Raw genomic sequence first — 22,266 nt, 5'->3', positions numbered from 1 at the left:
GCAAGCTGGGAACACAGAAGCTATGATAATCTTATAACATCAGAGGCATTTATTGCCAGAGCAGCAAAGACAATGGTGATTTGTTTCCCTAGTTAAGGGAACATCGATATCAATTCAAGATGCAAGTGCACAGCCATTAAAAGCAACGCTATACTTAAATGCAAGTGACCATATGCTCTTATTGGTGTTTCATTAAAACAGTAGGAAGAAACAAACAGGACTGGCAGCAGACATAGATTTGAGAATTGTTAACTTCACTATCCAAACAATTAATACTCTCTGCATCCACAGACAGACAGACAGACAGACACACACACACACACACACACAAGCAAAAATCCTCTGTGGAGCATCCCAGATCATTGAACTGAAAGTGAGATACTTACTGAGAAGGAATTCACTGTGGCTGAACAACTGCTGATGTGTAAACAGAGCTGTCATGAAGCCACACACTGAGGTCATCCTAGCAAAGTGTAACGGAAAGATTTGTCTGTGTAGAATCCAAATCTTAAGGAGCGGAAACTAGCTGGCATGGATTGACTTGAAATATTGGCACAGTTTTTCCTGTAGCATCACTGAGTTGGGCCAAGGGCTATCTACCTATGTAGGTACTTATGGAGCTCCCATTTCTAGAGTATCTGACCAGCTTCCATTTGTGCAGACCCTGATGGAGACCCCAAGGAGCACAGAGTCCAGGGGTAAGAGGTTGAGCAAGTACAAAGAAGCTGCTGACCTCACTCCTGCTAGTGGGGGCAGGTCCCAGGAGAGGCAGCTAGGGAGGGGGCAAAACTTAGGCAGCTGGGGATGAATCCATATTGCATATCTCACAGCAGCTGACACTACCCTAAAATCTACCCTTTTCAGCAGGACCCTACCTAAGGGAAGGTAGGTAGCAGCAACCCTACCTGCCCTTGTTCAGAGTAAATCCCCCAGGAGGTGCAAGGAGGCTTGCAGGCAGAGAGGGCTATTGGGTTTCATTTCCTCTGTAGTCTACAGCCATGGGAGGGTGACAGGTGATTATACACTTAAGCATGTCTGACACATCCTTCAGCAGAGGACAGTGGCAAGATGTATTGTAGTCTACAGGTGAGGCAGTAATGCAATGAGCCTACCAGCCTCAAGGCCTGTGAGACAATAGCTTAACTAAACAAGGCATAAGGCCCAAAAGCCTTAGCGTAAGCAGCTAACCAGGAGTAACCCTAGATCATAAGCTATCACAAGGTAGAATGGTGCAATGAACACTGTTGACAGGTGCTAGTTATTCCAGCTTGGGATATTTTAGGTTGGGAACTTCATCAGATGTCTGACCAAAAAGTGCCATTGGTAACTGACTGACGTATTACTGATGAGCTTGAGGTACCAGGCCTAGTAACCTATGGGAGAAGGGCACCTCCACGTTAGTAGGGTGAGGATATGCAAATAAGGAAAAGGGGAGAAACTCCTTACTGAATATGCATTAGGCATAGTGAAGTCAGTGTAACACATTGTAAAAGTTGTATCCTGGCCAGTGTGCCTTGGGAGATGCCAGGATAATGACCACTGGTGAGGAGGAGGATGAGGATGACTAACCTTTTGGATCCTTTTGCAGAGGATAGTGAGTATATGGATGCTCAGATGCGCATTCTGTGTTATCTCCATCTACCTTACTGCGTTGGAGTGTTTGAGCCTTTGCTAACTGTTATTAAAAGCTATTTCAAATACAGAAGTGAGAGTGTTGTAACTGCCCATGTCAGGGTTACTAGCTAAATTTTAATTTTAATAGCACTGGGCCGGATATTGGGACAAGAACCTATCAAACTTCAGAGTGTTAACTGGGAATTCTTAAGTAATCAACATAATTAATACACAATCAGACAACAAGGAACAGTACACAACCCATTCTTGAACACAGGCATGGCTCTTTGCCCCACTCTTGTGACTATATATGGCACCATTATGAACCAACTATTGTCTCTAAGCTGAAGGACCAGGCTCATTAGCTCACAGACAGCAGCAGATTGATGCTTTTAGATGCAGAAGTCCTGGGTTCAATCCCCACCAAGAAGCTTTCCTGGGGCATTGTTACAAATGGTGGCCTGTATGGCAATCTGAATTGCTATGGACTCCTGAGAAAATCAGATCCAGCTTCCCCGGCCATGGGGAGTGACACCCATTCTGATGCTGTGTGCATACGGGTTTATGATTCGAAACTACTGCCTCCAAACAAATGGAACTAGTTCTTCAAACCCATGAGCCTCTGCTGCCTGAGCTAGAGCCAGAGGTCCCAGATTCAAGCCCCACAACCAACCTGACAAAGGGCATCATTACACATGCACCTGGCAGAAGGGCAGACACACAAAGATAATGTATTATTGTAGAGAGTGGGAAACTTGTGATGACCACTGGGTAGATGATGGCTGGCTGATGGTAGAATGAACCCAGTGTCAGTGGGATGTCAGCTGGAGCAGGGGGAACAGGCTGCCCGTTATTCACTTTAGAAACGGGCAGCTTCACTTCCCAGAGATGGGATGAATTACATCTTTTGAAATCAGGGCTCTTCCACATGATGGAAGTACTGCAGCAGCAGAGACCCAGCTATGGGAAAGTGGCCTTCAAACCTCAGAAGACCTAGACTGGTTGTAGGTGACTCACCTGACTAGCTGCTTCAATGTCAGTGTTATCCAACAAGCTCAGATCTGGGAGGTACAACTCCCCAGAACCCCTGGTATCTTTTCGATGCCCTGTCAACATGAGCAGAGTTGCACAACGAGGGTCTTGCCATGTTTCACTCCAGCCTTCCAGAGCAAGGACAGACAATGAAAATGCAGCGAGCCAAAAATGTCAGTCGAATGCAGTAACTCAAGGCTCCAACAAAACCTTCAGAAAAGGGTTAAGAATCAAAGGGGAGGGCTCTGCTCCTGATATCCTGCAGCTCTGAGTTGTTACAGAAAAGGGAATTCTCCTTCACCCCCATCCCCTAAAAATTCCCTCACAATAGGAACTAAAGCTGTTTGTTCTTGGAACTGTCTGAACTAAAATAAACTTAACAATGGGGAATTTGCTAAACCAGAGATGGAATTGCAGCCTAAAAATAACTTTATAGTTTAACCCAGAAGAAACCTAGCAACACTTTCCACAGATGCTACTAGGCATTCAACCGTAGATAATAAGAGAATGCTTCGGTATCAGCTTCGCAATTAAATTATACCAGGCCATTGCTACAGTGCTGGCTTCTCTGCAGAAGTTAAAATATCGAGTAGTAATTCCATACAAATATACCATCTCAATACCACAAGACCGGGTACAAATATTAGCTAGGTGGCAGATGATATATGTGAAATTTATAGGGCATAGTTGGAAGAATACCACGGGAAGGAGCTGAAGCTGTGGATGGAGCTGAGGACTGAAGCTTAAATTGTAGCAAATTCATTGCTACCTAGGACTTCATGGTTGTTGCTGTGCAACACACCACAGCCACTTGGAATTTATAGCAGCAGGGAGAGAACAATTTTCCAGTTCCAGAAGCAGAGGCTTCTACCACATAAGCTGATGGAGAATCTCCAGGGCTTGTTAGGGCTTTTCTGCTATGACACATCTGAGCAGTTCGGGTTCTATCCAGCAGATGAGAGTGGTGCATGCATTTGCACAAACCCCTATGTGTCAGTTCACTGCAACAGGTTTAGGAAATGAAAACGCAAAACTCTGTTAAGGGTGGGAAAAAAAGAATTCCAAGACTAGCCAAAAGCATTTGTAGCAAAGGAAAAGGTAGTTTGGAGAACACATGTGTGGGATTCCCCTGTCCTCCCCACTTGTTTCTAATAAACTTTTAATTAAATGAATAGCTGCCACTGCCCTACGGGAAAGATTTTGCCTTGAAAGATTGTTCTCCAGCACGATGAATCTCCACAAGCAAGAGTCACATATCATCTCAAGTATCATGCTCCCATTTCTACCTGGATGCACTACGAACTGTTGATAAAATAGTATATATAAGTATAGTATAGTATATAAGTATATAAATATCTGCCACAACACATGGGCTCAGTTTCCTACTCCAGCCCTTCAAACTTATCCAGCTCAAGTCACAACACCGTGCCATGCAACAAGCATTTATCGAGTGGTGCTACCGTGACTTTTTTGTGTTAATCAATGGAGCAACATTGAGTCCTACGAATCTGTGGCTAACGGACAAATACACTCTTTTCTCAGACTAACAGTCATTAGGCCGGGCAATGGATTTGCAAAGACACATGGTCACCAATCAGTTGCTCCCTAGGAGTATTTTGAAAGGCCTCCATGATGTAAAACTGATCATACAGCTTCAGTTAAATAGGTTCATTGGAAAGAACTTTTATGAATGAAATACTCCACACTAGGTCAGCCTTTCTCTAGTCCACCTTCTCCCACAAAGAAGAATCCATGCCACAGGCAGATGAGGGAAAACCCATTCAAGATTTTTTTAAAAAGCCGGCTCCGCTATAGGTTCAGGGAGATCCTGGAATGTTAAGTGTCTCACACCCTTCAGCTTGTAAAACATGGGACGATGACTCCACAGTGTAGAACAAGAAGGATATAAAGCTCTTACCATCTTCAGCAGTGTCCTGTTGTCTCTGAGGGACCCAATCATTCCAATAAAGGAAACAGCAAACATTGTGATGCCCAGTAGAAGGAGAACCACAGCTGGAGCTAGGAAGATCCCTTCCAAGGTTCTGTGCTTCTGTCTTTCCACTTCTGCATAGATGCCGATGCACAGTATCCCCAAGCCGATTATCTGCAATAGAAATACATACATTATGTCAGACTCAAGGGCCGCAACAGGGTTGTTGTACAACAAAACCAGTTCTTATATGGAGAGACAGAAGGATGAGATGATTTAGAGTTAAACTCACCAGTGGCCAGGTCTGATCTCGTTTTCACCAGCATGCCACGAGGGATGGTTAGAAAACTTGATTTGCCATGGTAGCCACCCAGCACTGGGGATCAAAATCTTGAGTGAAATGCTTTGGCTCTGCTGTGGGTACCACAGCAAAGTGAATTCAGCATTAGTGGAAATCAAAGCTAACTCCATTGAAGTAAATGGAGTTCTATCTGGGTGGAAAGCAGCGAGATCAGAATGATCAGGCCTCTGAACTTCTATTAAAAAGATCTGTCTCAGCTTGGACCCTCATAACCCAACCCGCAAACTCTGCATGTCTGAAATACAAACTCTGATCTGGCTTTTGCAAATGGCCTCTATCTTTCTAGTGAGCCAAACAAACAAAAAAAAAATCTAGATGTAAATGCATCCCAAACATTAGGTGCTTTGAAATGTGAACTCAAAGATTGTAGCTTCCACCCCTCAATACCTGTGGAAAGTGAAACACCCTGAATTAGAGAGGGATGACAAGGTATGGAAAACCAGCAGAGGAGCCCGTGTTTTGTTCTCCATTGCTCATTGGGAGCTGATGCGTCGTGCTAGCTTTTTGTTCTCCAGCTTATGTGAGATATTGGAGCAGCACTTCTGAATGAAAAGGTTCCTTATTGTTTCTACTGAAGTGAGAAGGCATTATGTAAACTATGGAACAGAAGGTGAATGGAAATGAAATTTAAAAATTCTACAGCAAAGAAGAGTTAGCTCTCTGAATTCTGTAGCAGCTTGGTCTGCAACAGTGACTTTTTAATATGTACTGTAACTCTCTGGACTCAAGAGCAAACACTTGCTGAGTACCCCCTAATGCCTCTGACTTCAACAGGATCAGCAGATGCTCAGGACCTTTGAAAATTATGCCATTAGTGCTCAACATGTTCACTTGCCATTTTACTCAGTTTGGATGCGATAAATTACTTTACTGTTCAGCATTTCACTGTCTTACCCTAATAAGCGCAACTGCTGCTGGAAATAGCAGTTCTAGAGGTTGGGCTCTCCTTTCTAAGTCAGTAGTGACAACTCCCCAAGTACTGGACAGGATACTGGATGGGAATCAAGAGATATGGCTTCTCTTCCCAGATCTGCCACTGACCAACGTGCTTTGGGGCAAGTTGCTTCTCTTATGTTACCAGCATACACAAAGAGAAGTTAGATAAAAACATAAAATACTCTTTCAAGCAGGTGCCAACATAATACCAATTTTATTTCTTAAAATCCAGAATCCTAACACACAAGAACCAAAAACAGGAGGCTGAAAGAAAAGGAGGCTGCTCCATAAGGCCAAGAGACACAATTCACGGCAAATTGCTCAAGCCTGGCTCAACTGCCACAAGACCCAGACCCAGACCACTTGCTTCCCTACAGACCCTCCTAGCTTGCAAGTAGGACCAGGAAATCCCTTACGCTTAAAGTCATAAGTAATTTTAAGACCGTTTTCAGTATACTACAACTTTCCTTCTCTGTGCTTCCATTTCCTCTTCTCATCCCTTTGTCTGTCTTACGTGTTTAAATTCTAAGATGTCTGGAGCATGGATTGTCTCATGGAGTGTTGGTATAGCGACTGGCAGAAAAGGGGCCCTAAACTTGGTTGGGACTTCTAGGCTTTGTTGTAATACAAGCAAGCAATAACCACAACCATCACCCACACTGTGCAATCATCTTTCAGATAGCCTTAAAAATCAAGGTCCTGCCCATTAGATTATTACAGGGAGCTCTGGCTGCTCAGCATTTCTAAAAAACCAGGCCCTGGCCAGCCCAGGTATCCACACATTAAGGTTGCCAAAGCCAGTGTCCACTTCTGAAACTATTTTTTTAACCTTAACCTCTCCAAGCTTGTTACACTGGCTATACAACGGGGTAGCACTTGCATATCCCACAGGGCTGTTGTGATGCTTAATTAAATGATTTGTGTCTATAAAGAGCACTGAGATCGTCGGATGACAGCATGATATACATGTGCTCATTACTAAAGATGCAGAATCTGAATCTTCTCAAAATATAGCAAAGAATGGTTAAGAGTCAAACATTGTATGTGTTCTCAAGTCTAGCTTCTGTTTCTCAGGGGGTTGTCTGTAATTCTTAGGAATCATTCTACCATATACACAGTTTATTAAAAGGATCTTGCATGATTCTCATAAGGGACACTTGAATTTACCTACTAAACTAGACTTGCTTTGGTTTCCTATCAGTCGAAGATGTTCAGTGTCTAATATCCCTTATATACTAGTGCCAATCAGCAGCAATTCCACTTAAGACAGTGAAATTACACCAGTGTAAAGCTAGTTAAATGAGATCTGAATCAGACCCCGTGTCTCTTTTCCTTAACCTGCTCCAAATGGGCAGTCTCTTAGTCTATCCACTAGAGAACAGGAAATAATACAAACACGAGGCAGCATGATCCAGTGGATCAGACATTGAACAGTGTTAAATAACCTGGAATCTGTTCCTGGCATGTGCTGCATGACCCTGAGGAAGTCATGTCTCCTTGTGCCTCAGTTTCACAATTTATAAATTAAGTAAACAATACTTATTCATGACTCGAAAGTTCTTTGAGATCTATGTTGTAAAGCACTATGCAAGAGCTTCCTATTCAGAGTCTTCCCTCCTCGACCACTTTGAGATGGCCCTAATTTAAAAAGAGAACACAGCATTTCTACAGGTTTCAGAGTAGCAGCCGCGTTAGTCTGTATCCGCAAAAAGAAAAAGGAGGACTTGTGGCACCCTAGAGACTAACCAATTTATTTGAGCATAAGTTTTCATGAGCTACAGCTCACTTCATCGGATGCATGCAACATTTCTACAAAACAGGTTCCTAACAAGGGAAGGCTTAAAACTCTACATCTAAGAATAGGCTGTTGCACACATACTGATACAGATAAAGCTGATGGGTGACAATTTATCTGAGCCACTTGCATGCTTCAGATTGAAGCTGGCAATTAGTTCTGAAGTGCTTCACGTTGTCAAACGCTGGTTTGCTTTATGCCCGTCAACTATGCAGCACCACAGCTCTGCAGAAATGGAAGGGGAAGAGAACTGATTACTTCTCAGCCAGCTTCCAGCTGACATCTGAAAAGGTTAGCAAGAAAACCCAAGGTGCATTCAGCCTTAACCACGCTTCATGCTTCCACAAGCACTGCAGAAAACAGTAGTTTCCAGCCCTTTCAGTTTCCTTCTCTGCTAGAAAGAGTTATGGGGGATTTGAAATCCTGTAGTGTGCGAAATATCCAATGACAGTCTGCGAGAATCAGGTGAATGCATGAGGAAGGAACATTCAAGCATTCAAACTACTATGATTCTATGATTTAATAATTCAGAAGAACCCTAATCTCCAAAGACGAGAGAAACCCAACTTCCCTGTCTGCCATAGACTCCTGTTCCCCTTGTGCCTCCACACTAGCAGGGTGTATTTCAGCATCTTCTGTCAGGGAGGTAGGGAGAGGAGGCGGGTGAGAGAGAGAGACTGGTGCTCGGGCTATTTAGGTTCAATTCCTGGCTCTGCCATGGGTCTCCTGTGTAGTCTTACGCAAATACTCAGTTCCCCATGTGTAAAATCAGGATGAAACACTCTCCCTCACCCTCTGTCTCTCTATGGAGATTGCAAACTCTCCAAGGCAGAGTCTCTTACTAAGTGTATATACAGCATCTAGCACAATAAGTCTCTGATCTCATTTGTGGCCTGTAGTTCCTATTGTCACACTACTGCTTTATCAAGTGCTAGCGTTGCCCCCTGGAAAGGAAAGCGCTCCTTATTTTATTGATAGAAATTTCTTGGACACTAATCATACTAATCACCATAATATCAATATAACAATACAGAAATGCAATTTCATATTGCCCAAGTGAAAACTCAGCTCTCTACTTTTGCGCAGCAAGTATTTCAGTGACATGACTTTGCCTTTCCAAGCGAGCTATACAGTTTCACTGCTTCTGTCCTAACCATTTCATTCAATTTCTCCAGCGTTTTCATCCTAATTTATGTTGGTATGTCAATCCTTAACTTTCATCCATCTTCAGTCCTTGCTCTTTTCTGGAGTTTTTTAAATTGTAGTCAGATTATTTCTGAAACATAATTAATGTCTGGTTTATGTCCATCAATCACTATCGACCTTCAGGCTACTAATTTTTCATTTTTAAAAGGAAATTAAATCTATAGAAAAGTGAATGTTTTACTCATGATACTTTTCGTTATTTAAAATCGAACTGGCAGAAATTATTCTGATAAAGTGCCATTAATCATTATTTTATCTTTAGATTCTACGGGGCACTGGGGCCAGGTTTGGCTTAAAGTTACTTTAAATCTTAGCTAAATAAATAAAAATAATAAATTAATAAAAATAATGCATCCGATGAAGTGAGCTGTAGCTCACGAAAGCTTATGCTCAAATAAATTGTTTAGTCTCTAAGGTACCACAAGTCCTCCTTTTTTTTTAAATCTTAGCTGGCGTTCCAGACAATAGACCAAGATTTGGGCAATCAAGGAAGAAACAAGTCCTCCTTGATCAGTTTCTCTATTGTTCCTAATCTTTGTGTCACTGTTTGAAGTTGATGAGCCCTGAACACTTCTTGTTTTTTAATTAATGAGTATGTCATTATGAATTATGAAACAGTTCAATGGCACCTGTGTATATAAGATTTTGAAGCTGGTTCAAGATTTGACTGCTCAGGTGCTCTAGCAAGAAAATCTTGACTTCCATTAATTATTGAAAGCTTGTGAAACTGTCAAAGCAGGACCAAAGGAAGTACACCCAATGTGCGACACTACCCATGAATGTAAACCCATGCTTATGTAAAAGTGACCCTTCTGGGACTAAGGTTAACATGATATATCTGAAACAGGGTTTGTTCTAAGCATATTCCAAAGTGTGGGGCTGCTCAGGGGCCCTCACACTTTAAAAAAAAATTATTTAGATGGTGCTGGCTTCAGAATAAGAGATGAGCAAAAAATTCTGGGTGAATTTTTTCCCCCAAAAATGTAGATTTGGGCCAACAGTTGTTTTGTGAATTCATGTCAATTTTGCCAAACTGTTTTGGTAACAAACAAAATACAAATACAACTAAATTTCCTTTTTTATTCAAAATGCCTTTTCATTTAGAAATTAACTTCAATTTTATTAAAAATAAAAAACATTTTTAAAACAGCTAAATATCAGAAATGCTTCATTACATGCCAAACTAATTATTTTTTAATTTTTTTGCAGTGCCAGTGAACCAAAAAACCAGCTATTTGCATAGCTCTAATTGTAAGCAACCTTCCCCATAAGAACACAGAACCCCTCACTGACCTCCAGTGATGGACTACAGGACTCCCAATATCTACCTACTCCCCCTTGTAACTGATTAAAGCTGACTCCCTGCGGTGGTGCTCACTCACCCTTAGAGCACCCACTTGCATCAGTGCAGTATGTTGCCGCTATCCTTGGCTTCAGCACCTCGTGCTGGCTGCCTACCTCTGGCCCTGGATCTTCTGTGGCTCAGGCCAAGTCACCTAAATTCAGACCCTTGGGCTACTGAAGTTTTCTCTTCTCTGCTTACACAAAAGCAGGAAACAGGGTCTTTGAGACCGATTACAATGCACATGGCAGTGAATGTCCCAGCCCAGATAGACAGACTCACCCTCGCAGGGCTCAAAGTAGCACAGTTCAGTCTCTCACGCCCACTTGACCCACTGGATCCAAGCTCGGGTGGCTAGCCTGTCTCTCCACTGGCACCACCATGTCCTCATAGCCATAGGCAGTTTTAGCATGCTAGCTGATCAGAGGCCATTTGTTAGAGTCTACTGACTCAAACAGAACTTGAGTTTGGCTCCAGCAGCCTGATGCTAACAGGTATTTAAGAGTGCATCCACTCAGCCTCTTCCTATCACCCCTGCGCTGTGGAATGGGCTCCCACAGCACCAGCGGCTCTGGACCCACGCTCCAGCACAATGCAAGGGGATGTAGTATCTACATAATGATTCAAAATGTCATCATATCATAAAACACTCTCTGTAAGCGGGTGGGACTCACCCCTGCGGCACCCCCTGCTGGGGTCTTGGGCATAGCTCTACTTCCAGCCTTGGAGCGCTCTCTGCAGGCCGGTGTCCCGCTTACGCCGGGCCCCCCGTGTCCCTCCCGGACCCGGTGCCCCTTGTACGCTGGGGTGCTGCCCCCTGGCAGTAACCCCTCACTCCCCAGGGAACCCCCACCCCCTATCCCTACCTCCCCTCAGTCGTAGGCTACTGCCAGTCACCAGCTAGCCCCCGCACCCTGGGGCAGACTGCTGTATGAGCCGCTCATCCCAGGCAAGGTTGGGTTTGGACCTGCTGCCTCTGTCTAACCTTGGGCTGTCCCCTGCCACCCCAGAACCGGTTGGGCCTAATGCTAGGCCGCAGCCTGGGGCTTTCCTGGCTGGAGCTCCCCAGGCCCTTCCCCAGCCCTGCTCCAATCCAGGTACTCTGCTTAGGTCCCTGCAGCCAGGTCCCTCCCTCTCAGAAGCTAGAGAGAGTCTCCTGAGCTACAGCCCAGCAGCCCCTTTATAGGGCCAGCCGAGTCTGTTTTGGGCATGGCCACAGCTGAGGCTGCCTCCCGATCAGCCCAGCCTAAGGCTCCTAGCCCCGGCCTCTCCCAGGGCTGGCTTTTAACCCCTTTGGGCCGGGAGCAGGTGACCATCCCGCTACACTCTCCTATCTCAGAGGAGGTATTGTGAGTCTTATTTGATATTGAAGTGCTTTGAGATCCGGATGAAAGGCATGATGCAGGGGAGGAGAGTTATCACAGCTGGCAATAAACACATTCAAATCCAGCTTTCTTTACATTGCCCAAATTAAAGAGAGACCTGCATCTCTCATATGGACCACAATAAACTGCAACCTTTTATTCCAAGCACGGCAATGGAGCAAAGGAATCAGAGTTGGCAAATATTGAACTAATATGCTGTGGAAAATCTTGAAGTGCTTCTTCCCATCAAACACCAGTTTAATTTCATTTTGTAAAAGGTCAGCCATTTGAACCAAGCAGTAGCAGACGCTCTCTGAGTGAAACACAGCCTTCTCCGTTTCTCGCTGTCTCTGTGCATGGACAGCACTCCTCATCAGACGCTTCCCATTTTAAACACTTCTGAGCACTCACTTTCGTAGTGTTTTTCCTCCACAGTCAATTTAGATTGTGCCAATCATATCTGCTCACTCTATTTGTTTGAGTTTAATTTTAGTTCCCAGGAGAACAATTGGTTTCAACACTTTGATGGCTAGTATGTCATTGTTCCAGATCTGGTCTAGCTCCGCCTGCTGGACACTGCTGTGAAGGGATCCAAAGGCTGAATCCCGCATGCCCTTCCCTTGCTGAAGCTGTGTTACCGGGGAACCTGCAGTCCAATTGCCTAGGTGCTGTTGTTAGTGCTGTCTCCTACAGGCCTCCCCACCAGCATGTTCCCCAGAATCCCATGGAAGGCCTGAGCCTTCTAGGTTACAGCTTACTCTTCAGGGGCACGTGGCGGTGAAAGTAAATAGACACAGAGTTAGCAAAAGGTTTCTAACTCAATGACTCTTTACTCAGGAGGTAAAGCACAAGAGGAAACAGAACATTTAGAAAACAAACTCCCTGAATGCAATGCCACTCACTGTACCTCACCATTCCCTAGGGCATCAGCTTGTGTTCAGGTTTCCTCCTCTCCCCCAAATCAGCCTTCCCTTAGCATGAGCTGATGAAAGTGGCCAGAGGCTCTGAATAGAACAGCTCCAGCCCTGTTATAGCCGCCAATCTCCTCTGTCATGTGAGCTTCAGGTCAGTCTCAACAGATGAGCACAAACCCCTATTAGCTGACTCCATTGCCAGACAACCTCTCCCCTGCAAAACTATTTCTGGTGGGTGGGAGTCAGCCTTTAGTTGAGAGTGCTGCTATTTGAATGAAGGACCATCAAGGTTAAACGACCCTCTCTTGTTAGCCCTGTGCCTCTCTCTACCCTTTGGAATTCCAGTCTACCATGGGCCCTCAGAAAAAATTCAACAGCAGTAAGGTTATTTCCCTGGAGTCACTTTAATCTTTATTAACTTTTTCAAAGATGCCTAAGAGATTAGAGCAGTTCCGTTACAGAATTCATACTGCTTCTTATCCATGTCTTGTACTAGCCTATTCTCAATTTCACTTGGTTTTCCCTATTTTCAAGGTGAGGCTCAGCAATCTATAATTATGGAACTACAGATACGAGAAGTTTCAAGTCCCTGAACTGGGTTAAATTGATATTAAGAGCCTGTCATGTAGGCTTTCCTTCAGCTATATTGGTAGTTGTTACACAGGCAGGTGCTTGCACGTGAGCTGAAAGGGAGGGAAGGTTACAAAATGGCAGCAGGCTAAAAACCAGAAAAACAATTGGAGATGGATTTCCTTTCTCTGAAATAGAATAAGCTTTTTGCAGGTCAGTGGAGTTTTCTAGGCTATGTAAGCAAGGGTTTGTGGCTATATAAGATCCAATGGCACTTCTTGGAAGAGTAGTGATGTTCAAGGTAATCCTAATACACTGAGCAAATTCTCATTTGGATAATTATATACTGCCTGACTAAAATCCCCTCTAGTTTGAATTGACCAGAGCAGTGGCTTTTCACCTCTTCCCTCTGGACCTTGGACAATGTATCTGAATTCACGACAACTGTCCCAGACATTTCAAACTGTACATTCAACTACTATGAAGGGAAGGTTTCACAGTAACAGCCGTGTTAGTCTGTATTCGCAAAAAGAAAAGGAGTACTTGTGGCACCTTAGAGACTAACCAATTTATTTGAGCATGAGCTTTCGTGAGCTACAGCTCACTACAGCTCACTGTAGCTCACGAAAGCTCATGCTCAAATAAATTGGTTAGTCTCTAAGGTGCCACAAGTACTCCTTTTTATGAAGGGAAGAAAGCTTACAGAGAAAAAAACAACAGAAATTCAGTGCACATTACAATAGGAAAGCATGAAAATGTAGTAAACTGGTGATTTACAAAAACGTTACCATTATGTTTTTCCCCCACAAACAGCAAATATATACACTTTCAGTCCAGATACAATAGTTTAGGCTGAAGGAAAAACAACAACAAACAAAAGCAAAGTCTCCCAGAGAGAGCGCAGAGTGCTACCCAGCAATGGACTGTAACAATTCTGCCTCTAAATAACTGTCTCTCTCTTTAGAAAGCAAAGTCCTTGACATGTATACATGCAGTCCACAGTAAACAAAAGTATAACAGTAACAGACCCACATTCCTTGACAAGTCAAATCTTAACACCTTTACACACAAGTACGATCGCTGAACGCACGGGCACGTGGGCCCATTCGATTTCACAAGTGTGTGTGAGTATTTACTGGATTGGGGATTAGTTTATTTTAAACCAATCCAAGGCAGTATGTACTGAAAAAATTGTTGGATCAGTTAAAAATTGATCCAATTTATTCACTGTTCCTTAAATCAGTAAAGATACTTGTTAGGATACAGATATTCAGGCCTGTCTGTAAAGGCCTATACTCTAAGAATTTAGGTTTATTCTTATCATTTGGCTAGTTATAGAGGTACAAAAGAAAGAATCAAAATCACTGTCTGCCGGTGTAAGGGCCTTCTCTTACTGTGACAGTCTGAGGCCCTGTGCTTAGGCAGCCATAAGCTGGGAAGCGAATGGTCACATCCTCACATTCCAAACTAGTCACATTGAAATAAGGTGCTATTGGGCCATTAGGAATACATCCTGTCCTGATAATGCCTGTCACCTTCAGAGAAAGGGAAGTACCTAGAAAATATAAAAGGAAACTTAGTTTGATAGCATCCTGTCTGGCAAGAACTCACTTATGAATAACTGGGATGTGAAATCCTCACTTCTGTATTGTTTTGTCATTATAGTTCCCACTTTGCTATTGTTTGTCTGTATAATCTCTGTCTGGTTCTGTGATTGTTCCTATCTGCTGTATAATTAATTTTGCTGGGAGTAAACTAATTAAGGTGGTGGGATATAATGGTTACATAATCGTGTTAGTTTTGGTTAGTTAAATTTCAGGAAAATGATTGGTTAAGGTATAGCTAAGCTGAACTCAAGTTTTACTATATAGTCTACAGTCAATCAGGAAGTGGGGGGGTGGGTATGTGGGTGGGGGAGATGGGAACAGGGAATAGGGGTGGGGAAATGGGAACAGTGAATGGGGGTAAGGAAATTGGAATCATGTTTTGCTAAGGGCAGGAATGGGAACAGGGACACAGGTGTAAGGCTCTGTGGTGTCAGAGCTGGGAAGGAGGATACTAAGGAAGGAAACTGGAATCATGTTTGCTGGAACTTCACCCCAATAAACATCGAATTGTTTGCACCTTTGGACTTTGGGTATTGTTGCTCTCTGTTCACGCGAGAAGGACCAGGGAAGTAATTGGGTGAAGGAATAAGCCCCCTAACAATACTTTCTGAAACAATAACTTGGTTGCATTGCCATGGTAACAACTATCAAATGATATATCGAATGCCTTGGTAACACATGTCTTTCCTGAGGAAATCAACAGTGTTCCTCACATCTAGTCTGAATTTGATCCTTCTATAGTTTAACTTGCACACAGGCCGCATTCTGTGCTGAGTGTGTGCCTGCCTGCCTGCCCGCCTGCCTGCGGATACGTGCAAATATTTCAGTAACTCAGTATTCCACGATACTGGTAGAAAAATCAATAACACTTGGTCTTCTTGCTTTCCTCTCACATCACCATCTCTATTTTTATTATAATCTTTCCTGTATGACACAGGATAAACAGCTAAATTTACCAACCTTTCCGCAATATCCCCATATACCTCCCTATAATTACAAAAAGAAAGGACGGATAGAGCTACAAATACTTTAGTCGAAGGCAACTGAGGAATTTAAGGACCGCCGCTGTGCCAACTAACCTAAGAACAGTCTATGTTTAGGCTAAATGTGTTTTCAAGTTAGATTTAAACCTCTTGCGGGGCTCAGAACTAGCGATGCAGGAAGTTTCATAATTACAGACCGGTGAGTGGAACTGATAAACTCCCCGGCAACGCTTTTTTGATGGAAGATTGCTTTTTGACAGAATGGGGAAAAAATGCATTCCCAATGAAAAGCTGAGTTTCTGTTTAAAAACAGAAAAGGGGCGCGGAAGGTTAATTTTGTCAACATTTTAGTTTGGGGGGGTCTTTGCCAAACCCAACAAAATTTCAAAGAAAATTGACAAAACTAAAGAAATATTTTTTAACAAAAAATGGGGGGGAAACCATTTCTCAATTGGCTATGCTAGCAAGTCCTTTGAACCATGCATTCTGACCAAGCCAACCCTAGGGTGTTACAGCAGTTTTCAGAATTACTGTCAAAATATCACAGTGGATAAGGGAAGTGTTCACAACCAAATCCAAAACCACACTAACCTCCCACTAGGTTCAGGGTTTTGTTACAAACTAATCAGCAAATCTCAGACCTCATCTTCAAAATATCTGCTAAAATTCATAAGCCTTTCAAATAGAGACAGGACCAAGCTACAACATTCCTATCTTGATTTGAGTCCTAATTTTTAACCACCTGCTTTCCCCAAAGTGTAAGGGCATGTGTGGTTAGATTCAGGTTTCTGGTTTCTATAAGAACATTCCATTCTCCTCTTTGATTAATCCTTAGCAGATAGAAATCAATATATTCCTCTCCTTTTCCCTCCCTGCCCTGCCATTATCCCCCACACCTCCCTTTTCATTCCTTTGCCTTTACAGCCCTTCTACCCCCATTATCCCTTTACTTTTGGAAAGATTAAATAAAATAAAAATAATAATTAAGGGGAAATATAAGAAATATAAATACGCACCATGCTATTGTGCAGCAGCTACTTACAAAATAGCAACTTTGGAACAGCAGCTGTTTGGCACTGCCAAACAGAAAGACAGGCTGGAGAAAAGTATTTAGAGAGCAAATCTTCAGTGAAGCGGGTTAAAGACCAGAAGATCACTAGGGAAGGCATTACGTGATCCAGCATCTTTGAATCAACTACGATATAATAGGTGTGTGTAACTTTGCTGGCCAGCTGCAAGCAAGCCTGCTGGTTTTGCTTCTAGAGCAGAGGTTCTCAACGTTTTTCTTTCTGAGGCCCCTCCCAACATACTGTACAAACTCCATGGCTCACCTGTACCACAAAAACTGTTCTCTGCATATAAAAGCCAGGGCCTGCATTAGGGGGTAGCAAGGAGGGCAGTTGCCTGGGCACCGTGAAGCTAAGTTCCTCAGGCTTCGGCATCAGCCCCTGATGGTGGGGCTTAGGGCCCACGTGGCGGACCTTCGGCTTTCTGTTCTGAGCCCTAGCGAGTCTAGTGCCAGCCATGCTTGGCAGCCCCCTGAAATCTGCTCGCAGCTCCCCAGGGGTCCCTGGACCCCTGGTTGAGAACCACTGTTCTAGAGGAAGGATCTCTCTGGGGTCATACAAGGTTTTTACCACTCCTGCTCCAATTACGTGAGTTGCACACTGTTCTCTCAGTTGGGCTACTTCTATGCTACCTCTTAGGGAGTCCTTAGGGCCTGATTCTGCTTTCTGGTGTAAGCCCACGAAAGCTTATCCTCTAATAAATTTGTTAGTCTCTAAGCTGCCACAAGTACTCCTGTTCTTTTTGCAGTCAATAGTTACACGACCAAAAGTGAGAGCAGGTTCAGGCTCCACCATTCTGATTGGGGAGTGGTTTTACACTCTCTTTGCATAGATGTAAGATATCTCCACCAGGCACAGGGCATCAGAGGCCATATCTACACTTGGAGCACTTTACCCACATAAGTATGCCGGTATACTATACCAGCAAAGCACTCCAAGTGTGGATGCAGCGTATATCGGCAAAACGGCCTGTACAGCTTATTCCCGCTGCCCCCAACCTCCAGAGAAGTGAACTACACCAGCAAAAGCCAGCTTTGCTAGTTCATAAGTACACTAGGGGTTTTCTCAGCATGGCTATATCAGTGAGGGAACACGCCTCTTCACATCCCAACCAACAGTGCCAGCAGACGTGGCGAGAAAGTCAGGCCTTGTATATAGATTTCAGGATCAATTCTGAACTCTTCCAGCAAGCACATTGAATACGAGTAGTTTGCCAAGTGGTCCTCCTTCCCCCCTTAGTCATGGAAAGTGTCTTTGTTTACATGGAAAAAACAAATGAACAGATTCCTCCTCAGTCTCTTGGCCTAAGTCTCAGGGAACCTGTGAGCAGCCCCCCAGGGTACAGTATTTATCAGAGGCTGGAGAGAGGACAGGTTTCAGAGATGGGAGCACCTTGTTAAAGTACTGGCAGTCATCACTGACATCAAACCAGGTGAAACTTGGTGGCAGCAGCTGACATGCCGAAGTTTTGAATTCCTTTGAACTCAAGCAGCAGGAAAAGTTTGCACAATCCACACTGCAAAGAAAACCTGCAGTTGACTCCCTGACTCTGGGTTCTATCACTGGGTTTTTTTCTGTGGGAATTTGATTAGTGCCAATGTTTTTGATTCACAGTGGCACAAATATTCTCTGCCACCCACTTTTAATTACTTAGCAACACATATAATAGAGTTTGCTGGTAAATCCTCTGTAATTACATAAAGAAAAGGAGTACTTGTGGCACCTTAGAGACTAACCAATTTATTTGAGCATGAGCTTTCGTGAGCTACAGCTCACTTCACGGAAGCTCATGCTCAAATAAATTGGTTAGTCTCTAAGGTGCCACAAGTACTCCTTTTCTTTTTGCGAATACAGACTAACACGGCTGTTACTCTGAAACCTGTAATTACATAGTAATTTCCTAGTGCTCTCCTCTTCAGCAGCCTGTAATTACTGTGGGCCCTGCACTGCATTTGAGGGAACATAGGCAGCCTGCATTTACCCTGTAATGAGATGGTAAGTACCCAGTTACTACATGGCAATAGCCACACAATTCAATGATCAACATTCACAAGGTTAAGTCAAGAGATAGCAACAGAGACTGTGCAAAAGGAGGGGGGAAGGACAGAAGGGAACGGCCTTGCGGTTAAGGCACTGGACTGGGATTCCCAGCTCTGCCACAAGACCCCCGTTATGACTTTGGATAAGTTATTTAACATTTCTGTGCCTTGACTCCCTTCTGAAAACTGGGGGATAATATGTCCCTTTCTTACCGGGGTATTACAGAACGAACTTCATCAACGTGGTAAAACTGTGCCTATGCTAAGTGGTTGTCTCCTGATAGAATGATAGTAATAAAAAAAAAAAAAAAGTGTAGGCCAACCCTAAGACAGTTGCTGAACTTACACTTTTAACAACCAAGACAGACCAAAGGTTAAGAGGAAAAGGGAATAATGTACAGGCAACGTGAACTGAGAAATGGGCAGCAAGGTCACGTTAGTTCCTCAGTGTCTGTTTAGTTTCAGTGTTTGTTTTTGATTTGGGATGGAGTTTAGCTAAGCAGAGAGAAGGGGAGGGCCTGGGAGGAAGGACGAAAGGGGGGGGTCAGAAGGGGAAACATATAGGGCAGGTGGAGAGCAGGTGAACTGAAGAGACTAGGTAGGAGGGAACTGGAGCAAACAGCCAATCAGCACAGGGGAGAGAAAATCAAAGTGAACTGAAAAAAATCAGTGGGGAACTGATGCCATCATCAGCTGCTTGTTTCTGCATGTCCCCATTGAGCAGTTTCTTTCTTCTCTGCGCTCACATGTAGGGCTGAAACTCTCGGTAAAAGAGTTTCCTCATTCTGAGTGACCTTGACAACAGCAGCCCTCACCAAGTCAGACGAGAGGAACATTTGCAAGCGACGATGGAAGAACAGCGTGCACGGCCATTACCCGCGCAGTAACAGCCCCATGGATTTAAAGGCTTCAGCCTCCACTCTGTCAGTGTTTGCCACCCCTCTCCCATCTTAAATGTCTTTGGGGTGTCTACACTGCAACCAAGAGGTGGGACTGCCGCCTGTGTAGACATACAGGAGCTAGCTTGGATCTCGCTCTCTTGAACAACCACCGCAGTGAAGCTGTGGCAGCCCAGGCTAGCCACTCAAGGGCATACCCATGGTCCCAAGCAAGCTGCCAATGCGGTCATTGTTTTACTACCATTATCTGAGTCAGCTAGATCAAAGCTAGCTCGTGTCTGTCTACACAGGGGGACCAGATAGCAACTGTGAAAAAATGGGACAGGGGGTGGGGGGTAATAGGCAAAGTCCCCAAAGAAGATATATAAGAAAAAGTCCCCAAAAACAGGATTGTCCCTATAAAAACAGGACACCTGGTCAGCCTATGTCAGGGTTCCCTCCCCACTCTGAACTCTGGGGTACAGATGTGGGGACCCACATGAAAGACCCAGATTATAAGAAAGATTATTTCTACCAGCTTAGGTTAAAACTTCCCCAAGGCACAAATCCTTCCCTGTCCTTGGATGGGTGCTGCTTTCACCACCAAGTGAGTTAGACAAAGATTCAAGGAAAAGAACCACTTGGAGTTCCTGTTCCCCAAAATATCTTCCCCCCCAACCTCCTGCAGCCCCTTCACCCACTTTCCTGGGGAGGCTTGAGAATAATATCCTCACCAATTGGTATAGATGAGCACAGATCAAATCCTTGGGTTTCTAGGACACTAAAACCAATCAGATTCTAAAAACAAACAGAACTTTATTATAAAGAAAAAAAAGTAAAAGAAACCCCTCTGTAAAATCAGGATAGAAGGTAATTTTACAGGATAATAAGATTCAAAACACAGAGGATTCTCCTCTAGGCAAAACTTTAAAGTTACAAAAAACAGGGATAAACCTCCCTCTTAGCACAGGGAAAATTCACAAGCTAAAACAAAAAAAGAAAAGGAGTACTTGTGGCACCTTAGAGACTAACCAATTTATTTGAGCATAAGCTTTCGTGAGCTACAGCTCACTTCATCGGATGCATACCGATGAAGTGAGCTGTAGCTCACGAAAGCTTATGCTCAAATAAATTGGTTAGTCTCTAAGGTGCCACAAGTACTCCTTTTCTTTTTGCGAATGCAGACTAACACGGCTGTTACTCTAAAACAAAAAAGATACTCTAATGCATTTCCTTGCTATTACTTACTATTTCTGTAAGTTAGATGTATCATTCAGTAGGAGCTAGATTACTTGCTTGGTCTCTCTCTTTGTTCTCCTGAGAGAACAAACACCCAAAGCCCAAAACAAAAACCTTCCCCCGCAGATTTGAAAGTATCTTCTCCTCTTATCGGTCCTTTTGGTCAGGTGCCAACCAGGTTATCTGAGCTTCTTACCCCTTTACTGATAAAGGAGGGATTTTATGCTACCCTTAGCTGTACGTTTATGACACCCTATAGCTACATGTACTGCAGTCACACATTTGATTGCAGTGTAGACAAACCCTTTACCTTGCAAGGCAACAAATGCCCTCAATTCCTTGTAACACACCATTAGATTTACTATGGGCCTGCTCCGAAGCCCACGGAATTCGATGGGAAGACTATCATTGACTTCCAAGGTCTTTAGATCAGGCCCTAGACTCAGAGCATGTCTGACATCAAACCAAGACAAGGGCACTCAATACCTTGCAGGATTGGGCCTTAATTCCCTTTCAAAGAGACTCGTGTGTATCTGCTTTATTTCCCATCTGCTCTGTTCCTTTCAGATCAGGATATTCAGTTTGAATTGCTGAATTTTTCATGTCAATACAAGTCATTGGGACTCACAATCCCAAAGGCAAGAAATAAGCTACACAAGACTTAAATTGCTTGCTATCATTTTAGCATTTCAGAATTGCAATTAGACTTTGGGGGTGGAAAGCAGCAAAGACTAGAAGTTCTGACAGGTTGCACCATGTTGTGACATGTTTTTGCACATCACACTAGAATCTGCTGTGACAGAAAGTGCTAACACAGCCTGATGTTGCATGAGCCATGAGAAATTAAACTCTGGATTTTAGGAACACTGACAGTCTAAAGAACACTTTTCTCTAGGTTACAATGAGCTGCATGTCTGCTGAAACTTTTTCCACTTCTCTCTAAACTTATTATTTGGGAGGACTGTGGGGAAATAAATTATATCCTTATGATACCTTGTCCATAAATTTCTCCATACAATTGTATGGAAAAACAACAGTTTTGTTCATAACCAATGCTCAGAAAAGCAAAATGGATTATTTCCCCTTTTCTATGAGCATGTGAAAAGGGTAGAAATGACCGTCACAGTGATGATGTAGGGAACTACATTGTGAAACTCCTCATGAGCAAATACATAGAACAAAAGAACCTCCATAACAGATCGGATCAATGGACCATCTATTCTAGTAACTTGTCTTGGATGTCTCCCAGCATCAGATGCTTCAGAGAAAGTGTAAATTCCCCAAATTATCAGGTAATAACTAACCTATAGGAGAAGTTTTTTTCCTAATCTCAAGTAACAAGCAAGAAGGTTTTTATGCAAAAGCATGGCAGTTGATAGCCTTTATAAT

At 43.5% G+C, this 22,266-nt stretch overlaps 1 protein-coding gene across 1 annotated transcript in view; it reads right to left on the bottom strand.

Moving 5' to 3' along the window:
• The window catches only part of LOC144257743 (tetraspanin-15-like), a 204,995-nt gene that overhangs the window by 172,106 nt on the left and 10,623 nt on the right, over positions 1-22,266 (bottom strand). Inside the window, exon 2 of the mRNA XM_077805863.1 lies at positions 4,565-4,750. Coding sequence (XP_077661989.1) covers positions 4,565-4,750 — 186 coding nt within the window. The remainder of the gene's footprint in view (positions 1-4,564; positions 4,751-22,266) is intronic.

Source organism: Eretmochelys imbricata, chromosome 26, assembly GCF_965152235.1.
Source record: "Eretmochelys imbricata isolate rEreImb1 chromosome 26, rEreImb1.hap1, whole genome shotgun sequence".
Taxonomy (NCBI): Eukaryota; Metazoa; Chordata; order Testudines; family Cheloniidae; genus Eretmochelys; species Eretmochelys imbricata.
Note: the sequence above shows the minus strand (reverse complement) of the source record. Positions and strands in the feature narration are given on the sequence as shown.